Below are 25,300 nucleotides of genomic sequence, written 5' to 3' on the forward strand. Positions count from 1 at the left end.
AATGCCGGAAAGGTTAATTACTAAGGTCTACGATTTCAATCGGGACGGGGTTAATATAATGGAATGTTTTCATAGTATGTAGTTTCTCATCGAACTCGTCGTTTCTTCGCACATCACGTGGTAAACTTAAAAAAACATTGCTCCTTTCCATGGTTTTCGGCTTAATTGATAATTATAATTATTGGTTTAAACCACCCCAAGAAAAAAATTTTTTTTTATTAATTTATTAAGTAATGCGATATCAATAATGATCAATAATAGAATAATCAGTCTTTCGATGATTTTTATTAGTCATATACATTTTTTTGTCTATATTGATGATTTTTCTAGCAAATTATCGACGCAAACACTAAACCAGAAAGGGACAGATACTACTATAAGCTCATACACGAATTGTATTTGCATTTTATGCATTCCTAAGTGCAGTTTGGATCGAGTACATTCTTTCACGTGCAATTAATAATATGGTATCCACCAGTAAGGGTCTCGAAACCTTTCAAATTGTGTAATGAATTGATGAGATAGGCAAAGGCAAATTTGCTGACTTGAATTGATAAACAATAACAATATTTTATCACGTTTTGTATTGGATGTTGTAGTTAGATTATTGCTGTATTTTGCAACACATCGAGGAAATGAGTAATTTCTTTATTTTTAGAAACTTATTTTGGTCACTTATTCATTTCGGTTAGGAATGTAGGAATCTGAGCAAAAGCAAAAAAACTTTAGTAAGCATTTATCCTCGGAAATGGTTCACTCCATTAAAATGAGGGCTTGGGAAAGGGTTTGAGTTTCAAACTCGTTAGGAACTATTGTGATTTGGTTAGCACCGGCATAATACTTCCATAACTGCAACCACGACCTTCGTAGCAGTTGAAATGATTGAAGTTAATTTAATTAATCACTTCATCATGCATGAGAAAATGTGATGCTACCCTCATTAGGAGTTAGGAAAAATGTCATCGATGGGGTTCAACTACAGGAAAACCAACGCCCATGCAAAGTAACTATTATGCTGAATCTATTAATTGATTGTTCGTAAATTTATTGTTATGATTTATTTTTCACGTTCTTGCACTATTCCTTTTACATGCAACATTTTTAATGTTTGGTGTTTGTGAACTTTTTGGGTTGAAAAAATAAGCGATTACTTGGGATTGTTGGTAGAGAGCTGCTTGGATTTGCTAAAGCAAATAAATAACTTTTTTAATTTCTAGTTATCAAGTTCATCAAGCGCCATCTAGTGTTTTTTTTTACTCCCCGTAGTCATTTTCATTGGATATGAATGTGACTATTTTCCCACTCTAGGTCGTTGCGCCAAGAAGAAGAATTTTTTACTCTATTTCTTACGTTCTTTTAACATAGGGTAAAAGTCTCATAAGCCTTTAACGGCTAGACATGATCCACAAGGTCGTAACGCCAAGAAGAAGAAATTCTTACTCCATTTCTTACGTGTTTTCCTTTTAATTATGTTAAAGTTATCGTTGGATCTTGGAAATTGACAATAAAAGGGAAAAACGCAAAAATATTTTGAATGTCGTTATAAATTTCCGGTCGTAACGGTCGTTATAAATTTCAATAATTTGAACAATTATTAGAGTTTTCCGATCAAAATGATAAACTGGCAACACGGTCGCGGTATGCCGCGCCCTACGCGTTGCTAGGCAACGGGAGCGAGCAGGACGGGTGCCTTAAGCAATCGGTAGTTGGAAAATCCATAAGCTGAAACGCTACGAATTGGTAGTTTTTATTTGGATTTACTTTTTATTTTACTGCACTGATTAACGTCGTTGAATATTCTTTCAATAACGTGAACAATATTCTCTTTAAATTGGCTGATTTTCTCGAAACAGCTTTACGTTTCGTTTACCCTCGCATCGTGTCGCGTTATACGCACACGACGACACCACCGCCCCTACCACTACACCGGCAGACCATCCGAGATGGTACATGAGTGTGTGTGCATTGTACGTGTGCGATTGGATTATGTTTTAATAAAAGTGACGCTGAAAAGCGTCGTTGTTGGCCATCCCTTTTTAACGCCCGTTCTATCTCGTACCGATTTTCTCCACCTTTGCTGCACACTACGGCGGCAGACACGAGTGTGCGGAGTTTTTCCATCGCACTCGATCGCAGTCTTTGTATTCCGTTGGCAACGGCAGCAGCATCAGCAGCAGCACTCGCGTTTCGCAGCAGCAGTAGCATCAGCGATTTCATAGTAGCAAGTTCGAAGCAGCTTCGGTCGCAGCAGAGAAAGAAGGTGGTGTAGTTGAATAAATCATTTCCAGTGTGATAGTTTTCAGGCTTTTAGCCTCTTGCCTACGAATTCACATCGGGCAGCAGTTTTCCGTTGGTGGATTTTGCTCCTTTCAGTAGCCTTGCGTGTGCTGCCATACCAGTCCTGGTGTTACAAAAGTGTACCGATGCAAGCGACGCGCGCGCTTGCTTTTCTTCTTGCAGTCGGCGGAAGGATTTGATGGTTTAGCTACCGTTGGAAAGAGTTTCCCGTTTATTTGAATCAATCATACTAGTGACAAAGGAACAGAAATATTCCCGTAGGATCGTGCATTGTTTGATCGCCTGGGACGGCACAGTGCGAATAACATTTGTAAGCGAACAGTGCAAGCTAATTAGAAGCGCGCATAAAATTTGAACATGATCCCATTCAATCATAGCACTCTTCTTGAGGCTTTTTTCGTGCACGCGTGTGTTGTGTGTGTGCCTGATATAGAAAGCGAAGTACAGTTTTCCGAATTTAAGGAGATAAAGGAAGGAAAACAGAACAACGAATATATTGGTGTACCGAAGAAATCAAGCATTTTGTGCAAACACAGGTCGAAACGAGTTCAACTATCAAGGAACCCTATCCCTTGCTATCCTCCCGCTGCTTTGCGCCCTGCGTGCCCTGGAAAGGAATTTTGTTCATTGAGAAGCAGACGAACCGATGTGTCCATCCAGGAGAGGGTGCACATGTGTGCGTGCGTTTGTGTTAGTGCGCTTAAAGGAAAAAAGGAACGGTCGCGCTTTTTCAATCTTTGTTCCGCACGCGCCAGAAGAGCTGCGCTTTTCTCTTGGAGAAAAATCTCTGTCGTGTCGGATTCGACATTCGTGATATAGGGAATAGTTCCACCCGCCTTTTTTTTCACGGTGCCTGTTCGGGCGGTAGCAAAATCCCCGCCAGTGCTGTGATTAAAAGGCTGCAATTCGTCACCCCATTTTGTACGGCAAAGGATTAGATTGAACGCTTTTTTATTAATTAAGTGGAAAAAAGTGGAACATTTTATAAAAATAGTAGTGCGATAATTACAAAAAAAGCAAACTCGTCTCGTGAACCAAAAATTCAATTTATGATTAAGCTGTTGACTTATCTTTGACGACATTTTTCTTTCTCTTGCAGGAATTTCTTCAGCCAACAGGCGGAATATATTTTTCCTACCGTGCTTTTTCGTCCCCGAGCGTGTTCTCAAACACCCCCCTGAAGTGCGTGCGTGAAACGTGTGCCTAGCGATAGCCCCGCACACTTTCTTTATCGTCAAAGTGCCCACAGTGAGCTTTTTTTATTCGGGTAGCCTGCCGGCCTGTAGCTAGGGTCGAGAAAAAAGAAAGCAAGAGTGTGCATTGCATTTGCCGTGTGTGAAATCAGTCGCTTATTTTTTTCGAAGCAAATCAAAACTTACGAAACCAATAGAATGGCCACCGAAGTCGAAAACAAGCCCGTTGCGGCCGTCAGCGAGGAGGAGAAGAAGGTAGAGCAACCGGCGGCAGCGGCGGTCGCCAGCACCACCGAGGCCCCGGCCGCCACCGATAAGCCGGCAGCCGCGGGAGGAGATGCTGGCGCGGCCGGCGGTGACGCCGATAAGAAAGCGGAGGAAAAACCGACCGCGGGTGGAGAGAACGCGGCGGCCGGTGGTGAAGGCGGGGGTGACGGAGCGACCAGTTCCGAGGCGACCGCACCGGCTAAGAAGGAAAAGGAAGTGAAACCGACGGTGCACAAAGTGAACTTCGAGAAGGATGTGGTGTATCTGTACCAGTTCACCCGCACGCCGATGCTGCCCTCGATTTCGCCCTTCTGCCTGAAGGTGGAGACCTGGTTGCGCCTGGCCGGACTGAAGTACGAGGTAAGTCAACTGTGGAGGTTGCTGAAGGAGGAACGGGGCATGCACCCAGTTATCGTTAAACTTTTTGTTTCGATTTCGTTAGCTAGTTTTCTATTTTTTCTCGGCGGCCAAAGAGAACCAACGATTGGTAATCAGTGTAATTGGTAGTTATCAAATCTGGTGTATAAACGTGTGCGGTGGACGCATTCGACCTTTGTGACCGGGAGCGGCTCTTTAAACTTTTTCTCGTCTCGCTTGACCATAGTTAAGCGGAAGGAAGGAAAAAAGACCGGAGAAACCCGACTGGAATCGCATTTTTGACAGACTTGCTTTTGCTTGCGAGTCGGCGGGAGATTTATTGCTCGGATCCGACCCCACGTTTTGGTGGAGAAAATCTCTGCTCAAGCTCAAACATCCTCTATTCCGTGGCGTCCAATCCATTCGGTACGCCTCGTCCCGCCACGGTCTGCACCACACCGCAAGGTGGAAGAAGGCGCGAGACGGAGGCGGTTAGCAGGACGTAGATGGCACAGTTTCTGTGCAAGTGTGCATCACGCACGCCCGCCCGCAGCTGCTGCGTTAGTATTGGTTTGCAGCGCGCATTGCAACTCCGAAGATGAAACCCGCGCCACACCGGCAGCACCCGACCGCAGATCCTTTTTTTTTGCAACCACAGACCGGTTGTCGGCGAGGGTTGTGGTCAGTGATGTACCAAATCGGGTTGTCGGAAAAGAGTCCTTTTTCTCTTTTCAATTGATGTACTCAAATTGTATACCGTCCCATGAAGTAAAAGTAAAACGATACACTATTCAAAGGTCTAAAAAGCCCCAGGGGGCAAGATTGGATAGCCGCACTGGTGTAAATCCTAGCAGAGGAAGAAGAAGGTCTTAAAAGTAGAAATTGTAATGTAGGAAAATCGAACTGGAATCTAAAACCAGCAAGGAAACAATTAAGCTTGAGCGAAGTACGAGCGAGAAGTAAAAAATGAAACAAGCGAGCAAGGATTGTTTTGCCGGAACTCGCCTTATTTTCCCCTTTAAATTGAATTACTTCAAAGTTTAGTATTTTAGGATTCAGACTGGTAGAATTTCCCACCCCAAAGGTACAACACTGGATGTGGGCTCTCCTTCGGTTTCAGCCGGGAAGCTGTGGCATCGAAGAATATTGCCCCTGCGCGCGACTGCTGTGTGCTGGTGTGTGTGACCGGGTGCCAGGAACCGACCCGAGATGATTGGCTCCTTGTTCGACGCGAGAGCATACAACAGCAGGTTCCGGTAGGGATGTTTCGCCATCACCAGCGAATCATGGGCTGGTGTGATGGTGTTGGTACGATAGCCGCTCAAACATGATGAAACACGGCGGACGATGGCTTGCAGACCAGAGGGAGAAGAGAGCATCGCAACATGTCGCGGGGCACGCGGGTTTCGTTTCATGCTGCTACCGATCGCGTTCCGGGGTTCTCGCTCGGTTGTTCTCGTTGGATTGGGCGCGGCGTCCCGTTGAGGGATGCTGTGTCGAGTTTCTCGATGGTGGGTGGATGGGTTGTTGGTTGGAGGAAAATGTTGCTTCTCCTCCAGACTTCTCCATGTTCGATTGTGTGTTGCGTTGAGTTCAATCCCTGCGAACACCAGTGTATGTGTGTGTGTAGAAAGACCGGCCGCCAAAGCACCATCCGATCGTTCTTTGTGTCGTGTGCTTCCCGTCGATACTCTCCACCCTTTGGAGTCACCCCTTCACTCGCTCCCATCGTCACCACTATCGGTCATCTCCATGACCAAGTGGCTGACAAACGGTTCGGTCGGGTTTTGGGTGTGGAGCATACTTTCTGCGGGCTTTAACGGTCCAACCATCATCGCTGCATATCGATCTTCTCCTATATTCTGCCCGTTTCCGTGCTTTTTGTTGTTGGTAGTTTAACGATCCACCATCAACCGACACATCTGTGTGGGCCAGCGTTTAAATGGCTCGCCTTCCCTGACCTGCGGCACTGGAATTTTCGAGCAGATTGCGAGGCTTGGGCCCGGACTTTGATAAATCCACTTAGATATTTGAACATTTGCTTGGCGTCCTTTGCCTACCAAACAGATGTGCGAAAAAAGCAGCGGTTTGATCCGAAATGTTTCTGTAAGAAATGCCAATAATTCAACATTTGTAAAATGTTTCACCATTATAATCATTTTCATTTTCCGATCATAGTTTTGACCTCTTCAATAACTCTGCTCCTCGCATTTTTTGTTATAAAGTGTTTGGATATTTATCAACTTTTTAGCTGCTTCGCTACAATAAGCTTCGAGTATTTTTTTTATCTCTTCAATATCCCAACGAATCTCATTCAGTGTATTTGTATGTAGTTTCTCGTCTTCTTTTTCGTAATTGCTAAACTTTTTGTCGGAATATTTAAACTTTCAATGGATATATCTTTTTATCAAGCGTAAATTACTGTTAAAAATTAAAAAAAAAACTGTTAAAATCCTGCTGTTTAATTCGTGCTCGTTCAAATAGTGCTCATATGTTTAGTTTCTTTTATCTTCTCAAAACTTATGTATGATAACAACATTCGAACTTCGAATAATAGCATTTCTTCGTAAATTTTATAATCCATTTAATTTGAAATTTGAAAACAATACTTTTGAAATCCACGTATCAAACAGAAACGATTATCAAACTTATTTGGTATATCAATCATTAGAATTAATGAAAATGGGTAAACTCATGAAATGATAGTCCTATTATTCAACACATCAGTATAATTAAAATAAGTCCCAACAGTCTCAAGACAGAAATAAACGGTCTTAAGTTGATATGAAAGTGCATTCTGTAACAACGTTGTACTAATTTAGTATTTTACCATGCAACTAAATGTTTCTTTTTTTTATTAACCCTACACTTGCTCTTGCTTTACATATGATAGATGCGAAAAATGAGTTGCAACCAAACAAATTATTTCTAAAATAGTACATGTTCGGATATTACCTACAATATCACACGCAACCTATCCAATAATTTACAGCGGAAGGTATCACATTTTTTTTCTTCGACCCTCTTTAAAAACAATCGAGCTACAATCGTCTTCTAAAGTTTTCACTTTTCATACCACGTGCCGCGCGGCCCAACATGTGCAACATCATCGTACCACGCATTTGTTTTTCGATCATTTCCATCCTCTCTGTCTCACCGCCTCTGCACATCCGCGCCTTGCTCCGAAAACTCATCCTCCTTTGCCTGGGCCGGGGGAGAGATCAATCGTCGATCGGCACAAAGCAATTTCACCGGCCGTTACCTTTTGCATTCCGGTGGGATGTTGTTCCACGCCCGCGTTAATAATTCACCGCGATACGAACGTGATGCGCGCATCCGCCGTGCTCGTCCGGGTGTGTTTGCTCGTCGTATTATCAGAGCGTGAAAAAGGGAAAGCCTGCCGTCACAAAGGCCCGAGGAAAAGGCCGAAGATACGAGGCACACACAAAAAGAAACAACTGGGCGAGGAAAATGTAATCATGCGCCCAATATCGGTGCCCCCGGTGGCCGACGTCGAGACGATTTTCATCGTGCATCGTTTAGCTGCGGACTGTTCGATTTCGAGTGCGATGAGAGTTGGCCTAGAGAAGGAAGCATAAAAACGGGAAAAATGTGTGCGTTGTGTGTCTCGGGGCCAAAACGATTGTTTTTTTTTTCCTTCCTTCATCCGTTTTTCCCTTTTCGCACGCACCAGCGTGTGCGGTTTAGCTTTTTCCTCGCTAACGGTACCTTTCGGCGAGACGTCTCTCAACGGGTAGAGCAAGTGCGGAATGATGAGGAGGACGGTCTGGTCCTATTCTTCCCGCTGGCTTAGCCCGCCATTAAACGCGCCATAATGGTCGCGTCTTCTACCTTGTGACGTATTGAGATATATCGCCAGTCACCCCCCCAGAGCTACCCCCGGAGCAGGAGAAGGAAAACCGGTAGAATTTTGGTAACGACCTTGAGAAGGTAGCGCATGGGACAAGCGCGAGCGAAACGAAGGGCCTCGGTGGTGCAGGTCGGGGCAGACAGGTTCGGTCGGAGACGGTTTTTATTGTTCCACTTCTCGGCGGTTTCTTCTAGACGATGGCCGCGGCGACTCCGCCATCGTCCGTACCACATTTAAACCACATAGGTTCTGCTGGCGACGTTGCCTGCATCAGGGGTTCTTTAGTCGTTAGCGACTCGTCTTTATTTATTTGGTACCTTTGAACCTCCGAAATTCCGCGCGCACCTTCTTTACCCGTGTTTGTATGGGTTTTAAAGAAGGGCCTTTGCGACAGAGATAGCGAGAAGGAGATAGAGAGCAGGCTGTAGTAAGCTGGAAGACCTTCACAACAAACGACAACCCTCTTCCTTGGCTGCTAGTAATAAAGAGCACTGTTCACCAAACTTGATGGACGAGATTTTCTGCGAACCATATGACCGCAACAAACATCAGGTTCATAGTTGCTGGTGGTTTGCCTTTGCTCTAATTTCCGGGACAGGTTCATATGCCTTTCCTTATGTCTTGTGGTCGCAAAGGTAAGGGTTCTCGCCTTAAGTCCAGTGAAAACATTGGAAATAAATTTTCTTTGCCTATGATTACCGCTCATCAGACCTGTCGAAATACGTATAACTTGATGTGCAATTTTCAAACAAATTGCTTGTCTATAATTGAAGGCTTAATATGATCCTAAACCCATTTAAAAAGGTAATTGACACAGAGTTCATTTCATTTTGTTCTGAAATATAAGTGTAATCCCGTGTAATAATTATTTCCTTTTTTGAAGAACAAACGCAGGCCTCCAAAAACGGAATCTTTATAACAGTCAGTGGTTGTAAACCAATGCAAATAAATCAAATATGCATGACTGACTAGGTTTACGTTGCTTTGTTTGGAAGAGGCTTCAGTTGAGGCTTCCTTTCGAGTATCCAAATTGGTGGTTTATATTTATTATCGATTCAACAACCACTCGATAACAAACCGGGTCCATCGTCCTGAAAGCGCGGGGTGGTTGATGAAGGAAAAACAATGGATCGCATTTTATGGACAAGATAGAGGGATAAGGTGTTTGGTTTTTTTTGATACCAAGCATAAGGTGTTTTTCGCGCACATTTTGAATTGAGGTCAACGGGGAGAGGTTAGGCAAGTATTTAAATCATTTCAAAAAAGGAGTCGGCATCGGGCTTCTACGCTGATTTCTATTCCCTTCGAAGTTTCGTAAAACACAGACGCAGCTTGGAAAACGGTTGTAAGCGTTTTAAACATACTCCTCCCTATCGAATCTGTAATGGTAGATTCAAGGCAAGGTTATTTATTGTGTCTTACTTTCTGCGACACTACTCACTACCGCCTCATTTGGGTATTTTGACATTTAAAAAGAACTTTTAAAGCGCTTAAGTATTGAAAATCCTGTTTAATAGTTTCACACCCAGTTTCACACTTAGCTTTCGCTCTTTTTGAATTATTTTTTCGTTTAAGTCCATTTATTTAGACCCACGTATTTTACACCGTTGCACTGATGCAACCAAACTGCAGCCTTTCGGCACGTAGGATATAAATCTTTGTAAACGACTCCTTTGCAAGGTAAGGTGTCGGCAGGACGAGAATTATGCCCCAGGTGTGCTACCTTTTACGTGGGACGTGGGAAGCTTTGGTCGTTATTTCATGCCACGAGATTCGTTATTTATTGTATTATCATGAAGTGAAGTTTTCGCGAAACAATGTGACTGTTACCAGTAGATGGTCTCTAGAAGTAGGGGTTATAGGGATTAAAATACTTAAAAAAACGTTATCGTTCATGTTGGCATGATTTTCTTTAAATTATCATGAATTGAAAGTTCATAATCATGGAGCCTTCTGTTATTCAGCAACGCGCAGTCCCGATCAAATGTAAAGAAAAGAGCTTTTTTTAACACTCCTAATCCATCCACTATCTTTGCTTTGAAGTGTGTCCTGCTCTCTATTGGTTGTCGAATGAGCCATAAAAGAAAGTCATCGTAACCGTCTTATCTTAAATGTTTCTTTTTTGGTATGTGACCCTTTGTGCTTGAAGTGTGCGAGGCTATCGCGTCGTTGACCCCACCCGACAAGGGAAGAGGATAGGATGGGAAGGGTTGCGTCCGATAATGGAGTGAAAAAGGCACACTTTCCGAACGCAGAACCCAAAAGAGACACAAATCCAAGTCAGAGCTACAAGTGGAAAAGTCAAACGATTTAACAGTAGACATTTTCCAGCCCGCTCAACGCGGGCATGGGTGTATGTGCGTTCTGTGGTATCTTTATCGAATGTCTTCACTCCGAACGTCTTTTCGGGCCCTCATGTTTGTTGGAAAAGGGTGTGCCCCATGTAACCGTTCGATCCCTTCCCGCCGACATGTGGGAAAGCATTCTAAAAGCAAATCACATATCTTCCGGTTGAAACGAAGAAGAAAGGCTGACAAAATCGGTTCGAATGTGTGCTGTGTTTCCCAGCACATGTTTGTTTTGTTGACGGGAACCACTTTTTTACGGCTCTTTAGATAACGGCATATACAGCGTTTGCGTTCGATTGGTTTTTAATGGCTATATTTTAGATTACACAACTGATGAAATACGAGATAAAGTTAAATTATAGAAAGAACTCTTTGGAGATGGCCGAAAAACATGCGTATGAACTATAAATTTTATAATACGCTCAAACGTGTATCATAAATGAGAATAGTATGAGTTACTTTGAAGCTCTACATTAACATACAGATTTGAAAATTCTTCTTCGTGCATATTTTTCGAAACTCTCACTTGTCTTTTTTTTTGGCTGGTTCTTGCAGTTCTAAACTGATAATGTTCTGCGCTAAATTACATGTTTAGGGAAAAATTGCCTCGGCTTACGACATCACCTAACTCAACTCCCATATTCATTACTTCTGTGGAACAGTGGGTTAGTACACCGTGAACAGTGTGTGCATTTGTTTTGCATGCAGCTTTCCCGAGTGTTCCTAGAATTTAATCATCGCTCTGTGACTGACGATTGGTTATACATTTGTAACAGTTTTTTCGTTCCTAGTAGGTCAGAAAGGGCTGTGCTCGTAAAATTGAAATTTGTTTAGACTATCCTCTCTCATGACTGACTCATGTGGATGGTACGTTTTTATTCCTACTCCATCAAATATTTACCAAGTCCTTTGCCAATTGTCGCTTTTATTTATGCTCCTTGGAGACAGTTTGTCATAAACAAAAACTCTGTGGTGATGCATGAACCTATTTTAGATGATGATTCTTTACTCGCTTGATATTTTCTTTTGACTATACCATTTGTCAAAACAAAGCATCACTCTGTGTCTGTGGCTAATGGGGAAAATGGCTTGTTGTTGAGATTACTTTTAGACAAGCGAACATAATTATTTAAATTAGTCAATAAGCGTTGTGCCATCTCGAATGACGCATGCCGGAGGGAATCCTTCGAATGAATTTTGATTATTTAATTATATTGAAGGCTTTGTGGGACGATGAGAGCTAAAGTTCTTGATACTTGAGCTAGACATGTCATAGTTTATGTTTGAAATGAATCTTTTTTGATCTCTTTCGATGTTTGATGGAAAACTTTCATCAGAAGAGAAAGCTGGAATGGATACTTTTTGATATACTTCGTCGCACACAATTCAAATTATTTCGTGGATACTTCTAACAGTAGACACCTTTCTTCCGAGTCAACAGAAAGTAACTGTATGGGCAAATTTCTCTTTCATTTGCCTATCATAATAATCAACATCTTGTAAACCGATCGCTGATCGCTGATCAATTCTGCCGAGCCTATTAGTAGCCCCTTCAAATTTGCTAAGTGGGAAGTTTATCGCACCACTTCAAAATTGTTTATCATTCGGCTTTCTCCAGGTCATTTGGGAGGGTTCACATTTCCGCGGGTTCACACATGACGTCAGTGTCTCGAAGCCTAACATTGCACAAGGGTGCATAAATACTGGTGGTGTCTAGTTTTCATTCGAGGGGAGATTTAGCTTCCGTCCGATGGTCCAACCTTATGGCCGCAGACACCGTATGATGCGGGAAAGTGGCGTTATAACAATGGAGCTCACTCCAACATTGCCGCCACCATAATAAATAATCGATATATGGTAGACAAAAAGAAGACGAAAACCAAGCATAAACGGTAGAATGGCCAACCGTGAGATATAGAGAGTCCAATTCCGGGTCGGAAGAGGACGGACATAAAGTTGAAAGTCCCGGCGAAAAGATCGAGTGAAGGCCTTCCAGGCCGCTCGGGTTCGTTCCGTGATAGTCGATTAATTTAATTTTGTTTCCAATAAATCAATCAATGCGATGCTCCGGAATTGACCGCCCCTGCTTCGGTTGCCGATAGTGGCCGGGGGTTTCGGAGGCTGGTCCCGTATCAACCCGCAGGAGTTGATGGAAACCCGTATAAATTATATATGTATCATCGAAGCGATACGCGAAACGGCAACAGCCACGGCACATGGGGACGCCATATCTTCCACTGGGCTGACCTTTTTCCCTCTTCCCTGCCATCTTTTGCGTTTAATGATAGAGCTAACTTGTGGGCAAAGTCTCTGCAACCCGCCGACCGACTTTGGGGTTGGAAGTTCACCCAAGTCAATGTGAGAGGGTGAAAGGCGATGTAATAATGTAACGCTATACACACATCAAAGCGTACGATGCCCTGGTACCGTTATCGAGAATTAAAATTTTATCAAAAACGATTTATATCAATATTTGTGTAAAGTTTGCCCCATTACTGATCCCTTGGTTATATCGTCCAACCTTGGATTGGTACTGTTCAGCGTAGCGTTGCTTAGGCAGCTGTGTTCAGAAACGTTTTATGAAACTGAATTCAAGACGCGAGACCAATGAAGGATTACTTTGGATTTTGACTGGAAGGTCCCACCAGACGTCAAGGTCTGGATGATTTTTGACGTGGACATGTTTTCGGAACAATTATTCAATTGATTCAATTCCCGGTTCTTGGGCTATTACTCCTTCCTTTACGAGTCGGAAATGTATGGTTTTGGGTACAAAGAATGTTTTCTGCTTGGCTGCATCTTATTCTGTATTTGGGTGCGGCTGTACGCAATGGTTGGACGTAAATTTAATACTTTTGTGTTTTGTTTTCTCAAAATTCTCATCACAAATCAGCTTCAATTAATTCTTAATGATACAATAAAGTAGTCAAAACTAATTGATGGGTAAAACGATGGAAAAGTGACATTTTTATGATTTAAAACAAAAAGTTGTAATAATTGTGGAAGAAAGAAAAGGAAAGCGCTGGAAGCGGAAGTGCATCAGTTTTATCTTCGTGTTCGTACGTAAACCAAACAATTTTCTATTGTTTCCGAGTGGCTGAGAAAATGCAATGCAGTCCTACTTGTTTGTGCAGGAGGGGCGGAGGGGAGAGTTGCACAGCTTGTGGGTTATTATGTTGCACTGAAGAAAGAGTGCATCGCATTCGCTCACTCTCGAACCGTTTCGAACAGCGCCATTAGGTGGTGAAAGTCGGCAAAGTGAAGGCATATTGTGATCCATCGCTCTCTGCCTTGCTTCTTCTGCGCGGCGTACGAATCAATTTTCCACAGCATCTGACAACGGTGGCTTTGGCTCTGCGGCTTCACCCGCGTTATTATGTATATTTATTTATTTGCGCTTGCGTCGTTTCGGAGTCATAATTATATTGTGTTTTTTTTTTTGCTTTTGCTGTTCGTTGCTCCATAGATTGAAGTTTTCCTTTTGCTGTAAATTCACTTTCTTCTTAATTTAGAGGCACAGAGAAAAAAAAAAACAGCACGGTGGAAGTGGTTTGGAGCGGTGATTGCTTCCTACTTCCCCGTGATGGAAGGTCAATACCCTCTTTTGGGTGAATTTCCTTTTGTTGCACATAAGGTTGTCAATTCTTTGATGGGCTAGACCGCTTTCTAGTGGTGTTTCTTATTTAAATTTCTGTCCAATTCTTTTTCTACGAAATAGATGGCTGCAATCCAAATAATACGCCGAAATCTTGGCAACATGTCAGTGTCTCCCTGACCATACTTTCATTCCTCTGTTTATACCATATGGTTGCATTCGTCGGTGGATGAGATGTGTAAAATAACAGAAACAGCTCGGCTTCCCTCAAGTGGTGCCCAAGAAGACGAGAGTGACCCCGCGTCTAAAGCTCGAGTACACGAAGCGTAACATGGAACGGTAGCAGCATTATACCACGCTCCCTTCTCCAGCATAATACCCGCTTCCTTCACCGCGGTCCTTCACTTGTTCCGATTCACGATATCTCGTCGCGTTGGGTCATCTTCGCAGAGATCCGTCCAATGTGCTGCGCTAATCCATGAATTGCAAATCGTTCGTCGCGTTACGCGGTCCTTCGGCGAAGGCGCAACAGACAGCGTTCGCCCGCATTCGAGCGTTCATCCTCCCGAAAAATAAGAAAGTGAAATTAAATTGAAGCATCGTCATCGCCGCACCGTGCAGAAGAGGCTGTTTTCTGTTTTGGCGTTGTTATAATCTTGCAAGAGGATAAAATGGATGGCACAATTGTGATAATATTGTTGGGCCAGCTTGTTTACTTCTTCGGTGCGCGGTCAAGTTTTGAACCATGAGGGAGAAAAAAGGCAACCAGATTGGATGTGAAGACGAGTCTTGGCCATTTTCTTGTCCATCTGTTTTCCAAAAGTCGACGACTATTCGCCAGCGCGACTCTGCTGTACATGTCATAACTGTTGATGGACGATACCCGCCAAAAGCCGTAGGGCAGCGTCGAAGCGAAGCGACAGCGAGGGATCTTTAACAAATAGGCCTTAACCAATGCGTTGTGCCTGCGAGAGTGAGCAGTAGGAAGACTACGATTTCGCGAGTCGCCTCAAAATATGGCCATCAATCACCCTGTCCGACCGTCGCGCTATTGCTTTCCCGCCGGAGATCCCGTTGTAATACTCTTGTTCGCACAACGCGTGGAATGCGTCAGGCGAAATTATGTTCGGAAACATCGCATGCGGGCACGCCTTCGGCTGGCTGTGGTGCTACTATTTGCGTGCTACGCTCCGGGAGTGTCTTTTCGATATGATGCCCCCCCTCCCGCCTTCACGATGCAATCCTCCTGCTGTTGCTGCTCCCAGTGACAAGCTTTATGTTGCGGATTGTCGTCGTGGTTGACAGATTGAAGAGAAAGCATTTATCAAACATCAACAACTGAAGGGAGGGGTGATACAGAAGAGGGCGAGCGATGGTTGGTGATTTGTATAATGAATGTCGGAGCATCTAAACATCTGTTTTAAAAATTGTGTCATGTACTCCCCCATAATTTGTTTTTTTTTTCGATTTGTATAAATATTTATACGGAAGCTTTTCTGGTTCAAGACGTCCTTAGGATTTTGTCCAATCTGCTTTTCAACGTGATTAATTCATCTATGTTTTTTTCCAGATTCGTTCGAATCATAAATCTTAATAACTATAAACTGAGCCTCGTTGAGTTTTAATAAATTTCTAAATTTAGATTTTTAATTTAAAAGTTTCAATCAACACTTTACAGATACTTCATTCCGGAGTTGTCTAGAAACGTGAAAAATTCATATATTCAGGCTATAGGTTTTCAACAAAATGTAAATTCACAGTTTTGTGAACCTGTTCTCTGAGCGACATAACAAGACGAATAAACCGCGCCCTTTGTTGAAACCACTTATTCTACATTGTATGCCGTACTTGCAGAAAAAAAGGGCTCCGCAATTAAATAACAATCAGTAGCTTCAATAATAGTTACTCCACGGAGAAGTCAAAATGGACGCTATCCCTCTGGGCATCCAGATTTGCGTACTACTCTACTGGTTACCGATTGTTATGGTTTGCCTTGGGACTTGCGACTTGGGTCTGCAAAGTCTTGGAGGTCGTTCCTGTGATTGCAAATCATTCCGGAACGGAACCGGGGTGGGCAGTTAATGTTCTGTGCGCTCCATAATGACTCAGCTTTCCTGTTCGAAAGCAACGAGCAGGTCGTCACAATTGAACTTGGCATAAACTGGGGGAAAAAATCTACATGCCACCAAATCCGAAGCGAATTTGAAAAACAAGTTGCAATTACGGTTCCAGATTATGATGGTAATCAGTGGCGATAATTATTGGAATTACAACCTCTCTTGTGTGCTTGTGTGACGTCTTCCGTTGCCCTCTTCACTTCAATTTTCAGTTTCTTGCATTATTTTGTGTAAGTTACATGAACTTGTGACGTGAAATTTACTAATTAATTTAAATTTTGCAAATTATTAGATCTGTTAAAAATTTCTGGGAAAATCTGCATCCCCATAATAAGGTTTGTCATGATGCTACGTCACTAGTTCCAATCTTTCATTCCATCGGATGAGCAGACAAGGTTGTGTAGGAAGCGCCAGCGGAAAATATTGTGAGATATTTCACTCACCACGGCGCCAACGGATGCAACAGAAATCGTAAGAAATACGTTTTCGGTAGTCTGACACACATTTTTGAACGTCGTTCCAGTTCTTGGTTTTGTTCGCGAGAGGAAGAGCGGATGGAAATCACACTTGTTTATTAACAGCATCAAAAATGTTTTCGGACTATTTATTTACTTGAACCAAAGTGGGATGGAGAGATGGAAGTTTTTCCACAGCTCGCCCGCAATTCTCAGTGGGAAGTGGCGGAAATAGAGATTTTTTTTCGAAAAACGCTTAAAAACCAAACAAAGAATCGCGACTGATTTATGGTAGCCGGCCGGCTCGTCGCGGTTGGGGGTTTCGGTTATGTTTCCGGTGCCACCGACAGTCGCGTTTATCTTTTCCCCCCATTTTCCCACCCCCAGAAAGAAAAGGCAACGTGAATGGGCTGGGGAAAATACATACATCACCATTTTCAAGCATTAGGCCGTTGGAAAAGAGCATAATTCGATATTTGAAAGATAATGTATCCGGTTGTTGGTGCAGCAGAAAGCGTTCCTCTCTCTATCGCCCTTCCACTTGTCCTGCGCCATCCAATCCATTTATTCGGTTAATTGACTGTTTCACGGTTTAAACACCGCAAAATTGCCATTACGGGTGGCAATTTTCGCCGCGCGATGTTTTCCTTTCGCTTTTCCCGTTTTGACAACATATTTGCCACGCGGTTTTATCTTCGCCAACAATTCTCCAATCATCCGGATGTGTGCGTTCAATGGTCTTGGGAACCGGTTACAGGGGAGAAGTGTTTCTCAATCGCGTGTTTCGTTACGTCGTGTCAGGTGAAATTAGAAGATGGAATTGCAGAACTGAGTGACGGCATGACTCTGACTTCAGTTTCACGCTTTTTTTTTCTATTTTTATTCAGCATCCCGTTGTGACACCAGCTCTCAAAGTGTACGTTTATTTCGCGGATTATTATTTCGATCGAACCCTGCCAATGTCAATAGTTACGTTCGTACCCAAAACATGGCGATTGTGATATGCATCGGAAGAAAAACTTTCATTTCGATGGCAATCAATCCTTTGCCATGGCAGCAAAAAATATTTTGGCGATCGGCGATAGTTATGTTCACGGGTAGCATCAGCCTTCAATTCAATGGAATTTGAGATCATTCGAGAAGAAAAAATGCTCTTATGCAGGGACGCACGATGGCCGGCAATGTTGTTCCTTATTTTTTTTCCATTTCTATTTGGTCAATTAAAGGGGTTCACTACGGGCAAAATAGAAAGTGACGGCATTCATCTCCGCTTTGTGGAGAGCTCTGCCGCACGCCTGACTTTGCTATGTTTATTATTTTTAAGCTGCCTTGTGACAGATAACATCAGCAGTTGACTGTCTCAATTCTGGCATTTCCTGAATGGTAAAACTGAATCTGTTAATGAATGCGCTCCGAGTTTGGTGGAAGTGCGATGAAAGTTGCGTCATTTTTCTGTGTCCTCCGGCAGCGGATGGACACAATAAACACTTCTTATCGCCATTTCTCGTGCGCGCGGTGGTCCCGTTGTTGCAGCTAGCTATGCAAAGAGATTATGGAGTACCGGATTACAAACGGATTCTGGTGGGTCTGAGAGTGTCGGAGGTGCCAGCGTGTGGTCCGACATTCAACCATTCCTCAGTTTTCTAGAAACTCCAAAAAATAAAACACGCTTGCGATTGGACGGCTCGTCGCTATCGCTTCTAATAATGCTGTCCACACATCGCACGCCTGCGTTCGTCCGATCATCACAACATTAATTTATAACCCAGTTGCATCATTTGAATATATGCGGCATGGGGGCCCCTCCGGGAACCGTTAGAACCTCGTTCGGTATTCTTATTGTTTTACTTTCGCCCAGCGAGCGTTAGTTAGGCAGCTTGTTAGCACAAAAGGCCGAGGATTAGATCATCGTTGGCTCGTCAGGCTGGCTTTGAGAGACGTACGAAACGGAGCAGGTTCTCCAGGGGATAAGCTGCCAGTAGTAGCCTGCCCCTATCAGTCGGCCAGTCCGCGAGCCTTTCGCGTTCGCGATCGACAACGAGGGAAGCTTAGGTGGTCCTGCTGTGCAGTTGCAGAAGTGAATGTCTGTATGTTTATGTGTTCGGCGTGCCCAACCATCATCCACTCGTACGGGAAGTGTCCACTGGGATCGCTTAGACAAGGAGATTAAAATTAGCCTCTGACTCATCACTGCCGCGTTCTGTTGCAGCACTTTTGTTATGTTTTCACGCTTCCCAGAAAGATCAACTGGTTGTGCGGAATGATTGTGCAACTTTTATTCATTTGTCAAAATGTTTTTTTTTTCCTGACAAATTGACTTCTTTCATTTATTGAGTTTCTCTGGCTCGTTTAATTTGGTATAGACGACAAATAAAATCTTTTAAGAGCTTAGGTCAATAGGAGCCTTGCAAGTCACAACGCAAGGGGGAGTTTTGATTGAAAGAGAAAAAATTGATCCAATTGAATTTCTATGGATATTTCAAGAATAGCATGGATAACAAAATAACACCAGCATTAGTAGTTTAGGATGACAGATTAGTTCTGTTTAAATTTTGAAATTTGAGCCTCTTTAACACTAGAACTACCGGACCAGTTATTTTGACTGGTACGGTACTTTTTCAATCACATTTATTTCTTTAAACATTTCTACCAAATGTTAATGCATGACTTTCACACATCCAATGGAATTTTAATTTTTATGTATTTCAAAATAACATTTTCTATCCACACTAATTAATTCATGAACAATAGTCTTGTTGCTATGTGTCTGAGCAAGTAAGCATGTGTTTTAAGTAACGAATTCCAAAACGGTTGCAACTATTTACTTAAGACACATTCCGTTCTTTCGCAATCGATTTAAATGGATGCCTTTGCGGGCTGGAGAACGCGAACGATTCTTTCGGGTTATGGTCGCCATACCCCCTTCCTATCTGCACACCTCGCGAGCACACGCGCTAAAGTCATCCATCGCACGACGCCTCCGGTTATGAATGTAAATAATCGTCGTCCGCAAGCTTTAGTGATTGTAGCAATATAAATAAATGTACGTTTGCATTCCTATCTTGACCTCCGCAGTGCTCTCCGGCAATTGTGGATGGATGTAGTTGGTACAGACCGAGGAGGTTAGCTGCCCGCCAGGGTAGAGAGAGGGTAGATTGGAGCGATTGAGGTGCATGAGCAGTCGTTGACCATGGTGCTGATGGCGGTGGTATGGCTGGAGTAGTAGCCGGTGCATCTCGAGCAGTCGACCGTACCCCGAGAGCCGTGGTGGAAGTTCCAAGCCCACTTGGTTTGAAATTCGGATCGAAGATAAGCATTCGCCTTCGTCCGAGAGATAGCCCATTGACCTGGCTCGTTCTCTTGTGCCACGATTGTGTGCCTGTTGGTGGAGGAATGTGATCCTATTTTGTGAGCACCACTGGGCGAAGATGGGACCAAAAATGAAAGGTTATCATTGGTCCGGCACCGCTTCATGCTGGTGGGTTCCAGCCGCCCGGCTCCTCGTTTCTACCCCCCCGCGGCTTTTGCTTATTTCAATATTAAACCCCTACCGCCAGTTTCTCCAGCGGCGGGCGCCGGTCATTTGAAGAAATTAGTCTCGAACTAATTGGCTCTCCCCTACACTCTCTAGTAGCTCTGGTGCTGCATATTCGCCAGTGCTGGCGGTGTTTCGATGAAGACGTGACACACACCGTTGGATGGCTAAGACGTCCCGGGGACTAGAGACGCAACGATCGTGGAGGGTCATCCCGTTGTCTGCAATATTTGGCCGTCGTGGTGTGGCTAAGGTTGACTGGAGTAATTTGTACTTTTTTTTTTACTGCCGGTAGTTTTCGACGCTTCATAACGCTAATCGTGGCGCACCGCATCGTGCTCTGTCAGACCTCACTCAGAGTGTGCGCCCGTCACAAGGGGGCGGAATTAATGGAAGTCAGCCAGGGAGGGAACGGGTTAGGAAGCTAGAGCTCTGAGTCTGTTGGGTCCGGTTCGGGCGGGGTGAGATTTTTGATTAATTAGTCACAGCAATTTTTCCATGCTCATGCTCTCTTCGGCGTCCGGTGGTCATCGTGGAGAAGGTTAACGGAGCAGTAATTAAGCATGTTTGCGTGGATCTCCAGGAGGAGCCGATCGGAGATGCTGATAGTGTGTTGTGTGCTGCGGTTCATGGTCTGCGCCATTTGTGGTCGGTTATTAGGAATGTGTTTTTTCTTTCTTTCGACAATTTAGACTTGACGCACTCATCACTCGATTTGAGAAGAGAGGAAGAAAAAGATTGACGATAGCGTTTGATGAGAATTTGCGTTTTTATACCAAAAGTAGCACCGGTATGCGAATTCTGCGTTCCAGGACTAGAGTTATACTTACAAAAAAAGGAACTTCCTTGAATTCCCTACCCCAGAATCGTTTGGGAGCGTGAAACACCCTTCCAGAACGTCATTAATTCGTTAAAACTCATCGTGGCCAACTCACCATGTTATTCCGGGGATTGCCCATGGACTTGCCTAGTGTAATTTCATCTGGACATATTTTCTTTTCGCCCTCAGACATGTCTCTTGTGGCTCCGCAATTATGATGCGATCATAAACTACTTCTAAGTATATATGCACGAACCGAAATACGCCACGGGCAATAGTTATATTTAGAAAGACCGCAAGTCGTTGATCTGTCCTATGAGGCGAGAAGTCGGCACGCACGAATCGTGACTCCTGGAAATAGTACACGCAATAGTTCCCGAGATGAAGGTCATTCACCCTTGGAGCAATTGGATTGCCGGACTCTCTTCCTCATGTTTGCCATATTTGTAGCAATACAAAGGTTTTTACGATACCAGCAGAAGATGGTGACGTGTGCCGGGCAGATGTGAAAATTGGTTAATTTTATCGCTGAGTATGCTGTGTGGATGAAATAGTTGGAACAGGTTCGATCGTGTTTCATCTCTCATCGCATGCATCAATGTTATCCGCTGGATGATGGCGACACAGACGTATCTTCCGCTCGTCGTCGTCGTACGCTAAACGTTCTTTCCCAAGCGGGATGTTGCTCCTTGTTGGGCAACGGGGATATAGCACCCTGTATCGCTGAAGTGGATCATAATGAGCCATGGCCCCGTAGGCATTTCTTATCTTGATGTACGACCACTTCAGAACTGATTTACTGTATGCGCGTCTCTAACTAGTGCCGTTCCGATACAGCTGAAGAAGTGTAGATTTTCTCAACTCTCGCCTTGAAACACCCCAGCCTTCCCTGTGATGGACGGAGGTTGTGTGGAAGTTGGAACTGCTGCCAACAACAAACTGGCGACCGATAGGACCTTGGGAACTGAGGCGCGCACAGTTCAAGTGCTCACGCAGATCAAGTGGTTCCCTTCCGACCAAGCACAGGGTTCCTGGGGTTGAATTGGAGTATTCCCTTTCCGGGAGTTAACATAGGAGCAAATGTGAGGCAGAGGGAGCTCTAGGACCAGGCGAGAAGTCTTCGTAATCGTCCATAGTTCACGTTGCAAGGGTATCGCCATCACAACTATACGGTGTGGTGTTCGCATGGCCATATCAATCATTTACGTTTCACATCAGCATCATAACCCCTTTCTCCCGCATACGGCTCTTAAAATGAGCTGAAGGTTGCCGACCATCATTTCCTCGGTAGTCGGCTTTCCCTCTTCGCTGCTCCCTTCATTTCAACTGCAACTCCGGGAGCGTTGTTGAAGTGTGCAGGCACACGCATCCCGCACCGCTTTTTCATGACGGTTTTAACCCGATGGCGTAAGTACCGGTCGATCTTCGGGGCATTATGCGCGTGCTGTAAGTAATATGTGCTATTTGGAAAATAATTTTAAAAATAACCTTTCTTTGGTTGCTATGGACGGGAATCCCAACGGGTGAAATGAAGATAACAACAACAACAAAAAAAACCCTAGAGCTCAAGGTTAAAAAACCTACGCGCACACATGTAACGTATCTTTACCACCTTTTTAAACATCGCTCTTCATTCTTCCCTTCCCCCAAGGGGCGGAGGAGAATAATCTGATCTTCTCTTGGGCCGAAGGCTACCACTTCGTCGCTATATTGCGGTTTCGTGCTCCCGGGAAAACTCATCCCCGTTCTCTTCGATAGAAAATTGTTTATAGCACAGGTGTCTTAGTGGGGCTTGAAATGAAATTGTTGCAAATAAATTATGAGTAATAGTACTTCGCACAATAACGTTGACTCAGTGTTGCATCTATGTATAACAATTTTGTTCTTTTCTTTCTTTTTTAGGTAAGTGGTTTACGACATCCCAACATCATGGCGGTTTGGTTGACATATTACGCATATGCTTGTTTATTAACAGTCGATAAGTAAGTGAACTCATGAGACCTTTTGCAAATTATGACTAATGTTTTTATACCCGATAGAACATATTTGTAGAATTAAATACAAACCGCTGTACATTTGGAAATATTCATGAATCGGCTCAATGGAGACAGCAGCAGCAGCAGGAACTGACAAACTACTTTAAATCCCAACAGGCATAAATATTTGCTCTCGATATTTGTGTTTGTTTTTCTACCCTGGGCAAACAAATTGGTATTTATGTTTGATAAAACGTTTGTTAATAGTATACGTTGGCTGTCGACTTCGTAAAGAGTCAAACCGGCTGCAAAACCGGCTGTTCATCTCGCTATGGATAACGCAGCGGAGCTAAGCAAGAATAAGGATTTTTTTTGTCTTCATTCCAAACATGTCTCGCGGAGGAGAGTGTGCCAAAGTACGAAAACCATATGGGTTAGAATCCGGCAGTTCGGTGTAACCATCATTAAAGCATTGGTCTCACTTCGCCCAGGGTTTGTTTGTAATCACTCTCTGTCGCTCATTCATGTTGATTGGCTGTTGGGATAGATTCACGAACTTATTCTACTATCAAAAACCTGAGGCACTAAACTCACTTACGGTTGTATAAAGAAGAGTATTCTTCAATTTAGAATTTCCCTCCAAATCATCTTTAAAAATTGAACTGGAATGAAATAACTTAAGGAGAATATCTCCATGTTCAGCTCCAAATGATATAAGCCGGCTTTGGAAAGTCGAACAGCTCGTACCCGGTCCTATTGACTTAGTAACGCCAAGCGCAAGAAAAGAGAAACATTTATGTTGCGTGCGCTCCGGATTGTTGTATTTCGTTCACTTTTTAACCTACTCTAATCGGACATGCTGCGTTACCTGTGTTTGCTAGGTACGCTCCCTCGCCGGCGTCTTAGCGTTCGAACCGGTGCGGTGCGGTGTACCATCACTTCGCCGACCCTCGTGGCTGGTGAGTCCAGAAAAGGATATCTGTGGCGCGGCCAGTGGCCAGTGGAAGTGCGTTAGCGAAGTGTGTATTTTTAGAAAATCGATACCAATCAAAATTGCGCGAAACCTACGCAATGTTCGAATTCACTCGAACATGGTTATTGGCCGGTGGTTGTTGGTGGGTCCGTTGCATCTTTATGGAATGTAACTAAGAAGCTAAGAAGCAAGGCGGCACGTTCGCGCGCCTTGGTGTGGGCATGTTCAAACAAAACGTTCGCGGCATCACCATTCCCGGGCGTTCGTCTCTCGTTCGTTCGAGACTAGCCTTAGTTAGTGTAGGGTGCGGTACGAAGGAATATCAGGTGTTGGTATCGTAATGATTCGCGCACCGGCTGGAAGGTAAACTGTGATAAACAGTGAAATTCGGTTGCGGTCTCATAATTTCACGTATCGAACGGGGCGCTTGTTGGTTGCACCCCCGATGCGATCCAACACGATCGAATCGGATGCCCGCGCGCCCTGCGACTTTCCTACGAGTTGCGTGCGGGGTAAGTTTCTAAAATTTTCCACCGATGTTGCGCGCACACACGTTCGTTGGGCGACGGACCGGCGACGGCGTGCTGAGCTGGTGCGCTTGGAATGCCATGCTGGAATGGGGTAGCTGAAATGTAAAGCCGGCCCCAGCAGTTGTTTGAAAGATTGGCCACGTGCTCGCTCGCATTACCGAGTCTGGAGTCGGTGGAACGGAAATTCGGCCAAATACCGTACGGTTGCTTTTACGCGGCTGCGTGGACTTCAATTGGGGATCTCCAAATCCAGGAGTCGTGTAAGTGCTGACGTCCCATCGTCGAGCTATACAAGAAGAGAAGGAGCTCATCCCGCATAGTGGCACAATAGTACGCCTTCCACGCTACGCCTGGTGAATGCTTGAGAGGTTCGTCCGAGAATGTAATTATCCATAATTATCGCACCAAAATCGGTATCCGCTTCCAGTGCTGGTACACAACACACGCCAGCGGAGCCGACGTACCGCGTACGCATACTATTCTCAAATGGGACAGTTGGGTGTGGATCAGCTGGCCAGCCGTGTCCCAAAAGTTGGCTACGCAAGTGGAATACATAATGGGGATATCGGTATGTGAAGCGAAACATGCTTATTACGCCACAGTATTTTGAGTATTACTTCGACAGGCAGACTTCGTAGTCGTGTGGCAAGAGGAAATTCACCCTTGTTTTTGGGAATAATTAAAGGTTTAATAAATGATTGTGTTTGACTAACAGCAAGTAACATTAACTTGCTAGCAATCACCTCTTGGTGGAATTTGTTTAGATATTTATCCTATTTTACCGTACATTTACATTATCCAGAATATTTAGTTGTCGCATTCAGCCGAGATATTCATTCACATGATTCATTTACAGCATGTTTTAGTTAATGAAATAAGCTAATATTTTTAAAATGATTTCCTGTCATTCCATATCAAAATGATGTCTTCTAAAATGTTCTTATGTAATATTGTAAAATGTGTGT

At 43.9% G+C, this 25,300-nt stretch overlaps 1 protein-coding gene across 1 annotated transcript in view; it reads left to right on the forward strand.

The window, feature by feature from the left end:
* Positions 1 to 3,689: 3,689 nt before the first annotated feature.
* Positions 3,690 to 25,300, forward strand: part of LOC131287561 (failed axon connections) — a 46,712-nt gene continuing 25,101 nt past the window's right edge. The window contains exon 1 of the mRNA XM_058316618.1: positions 3,690 to 4,118. Coding sequence (XP_058172601.1) covers positions 3,690 to 4,118 — 429 coding nt within the window. The remainder of the gene's footprint in view (positions 4,119 to 25,300) is intronic.

Source organism: Anopheles ziemanni, chromosome 3 (assembly GCF_943734765.1).
Source record: "Anopheles ziemanni chromosome 3, idAnoZiCoDA_A2_x.2, whole genome shotgun sequence".
Taxonomy (NCBI): Eukaryota; Metazoa; Arthropoda; class Insecta; order Diptera; family Culicidae; genus Anopheles; species Anopheles ziemanni.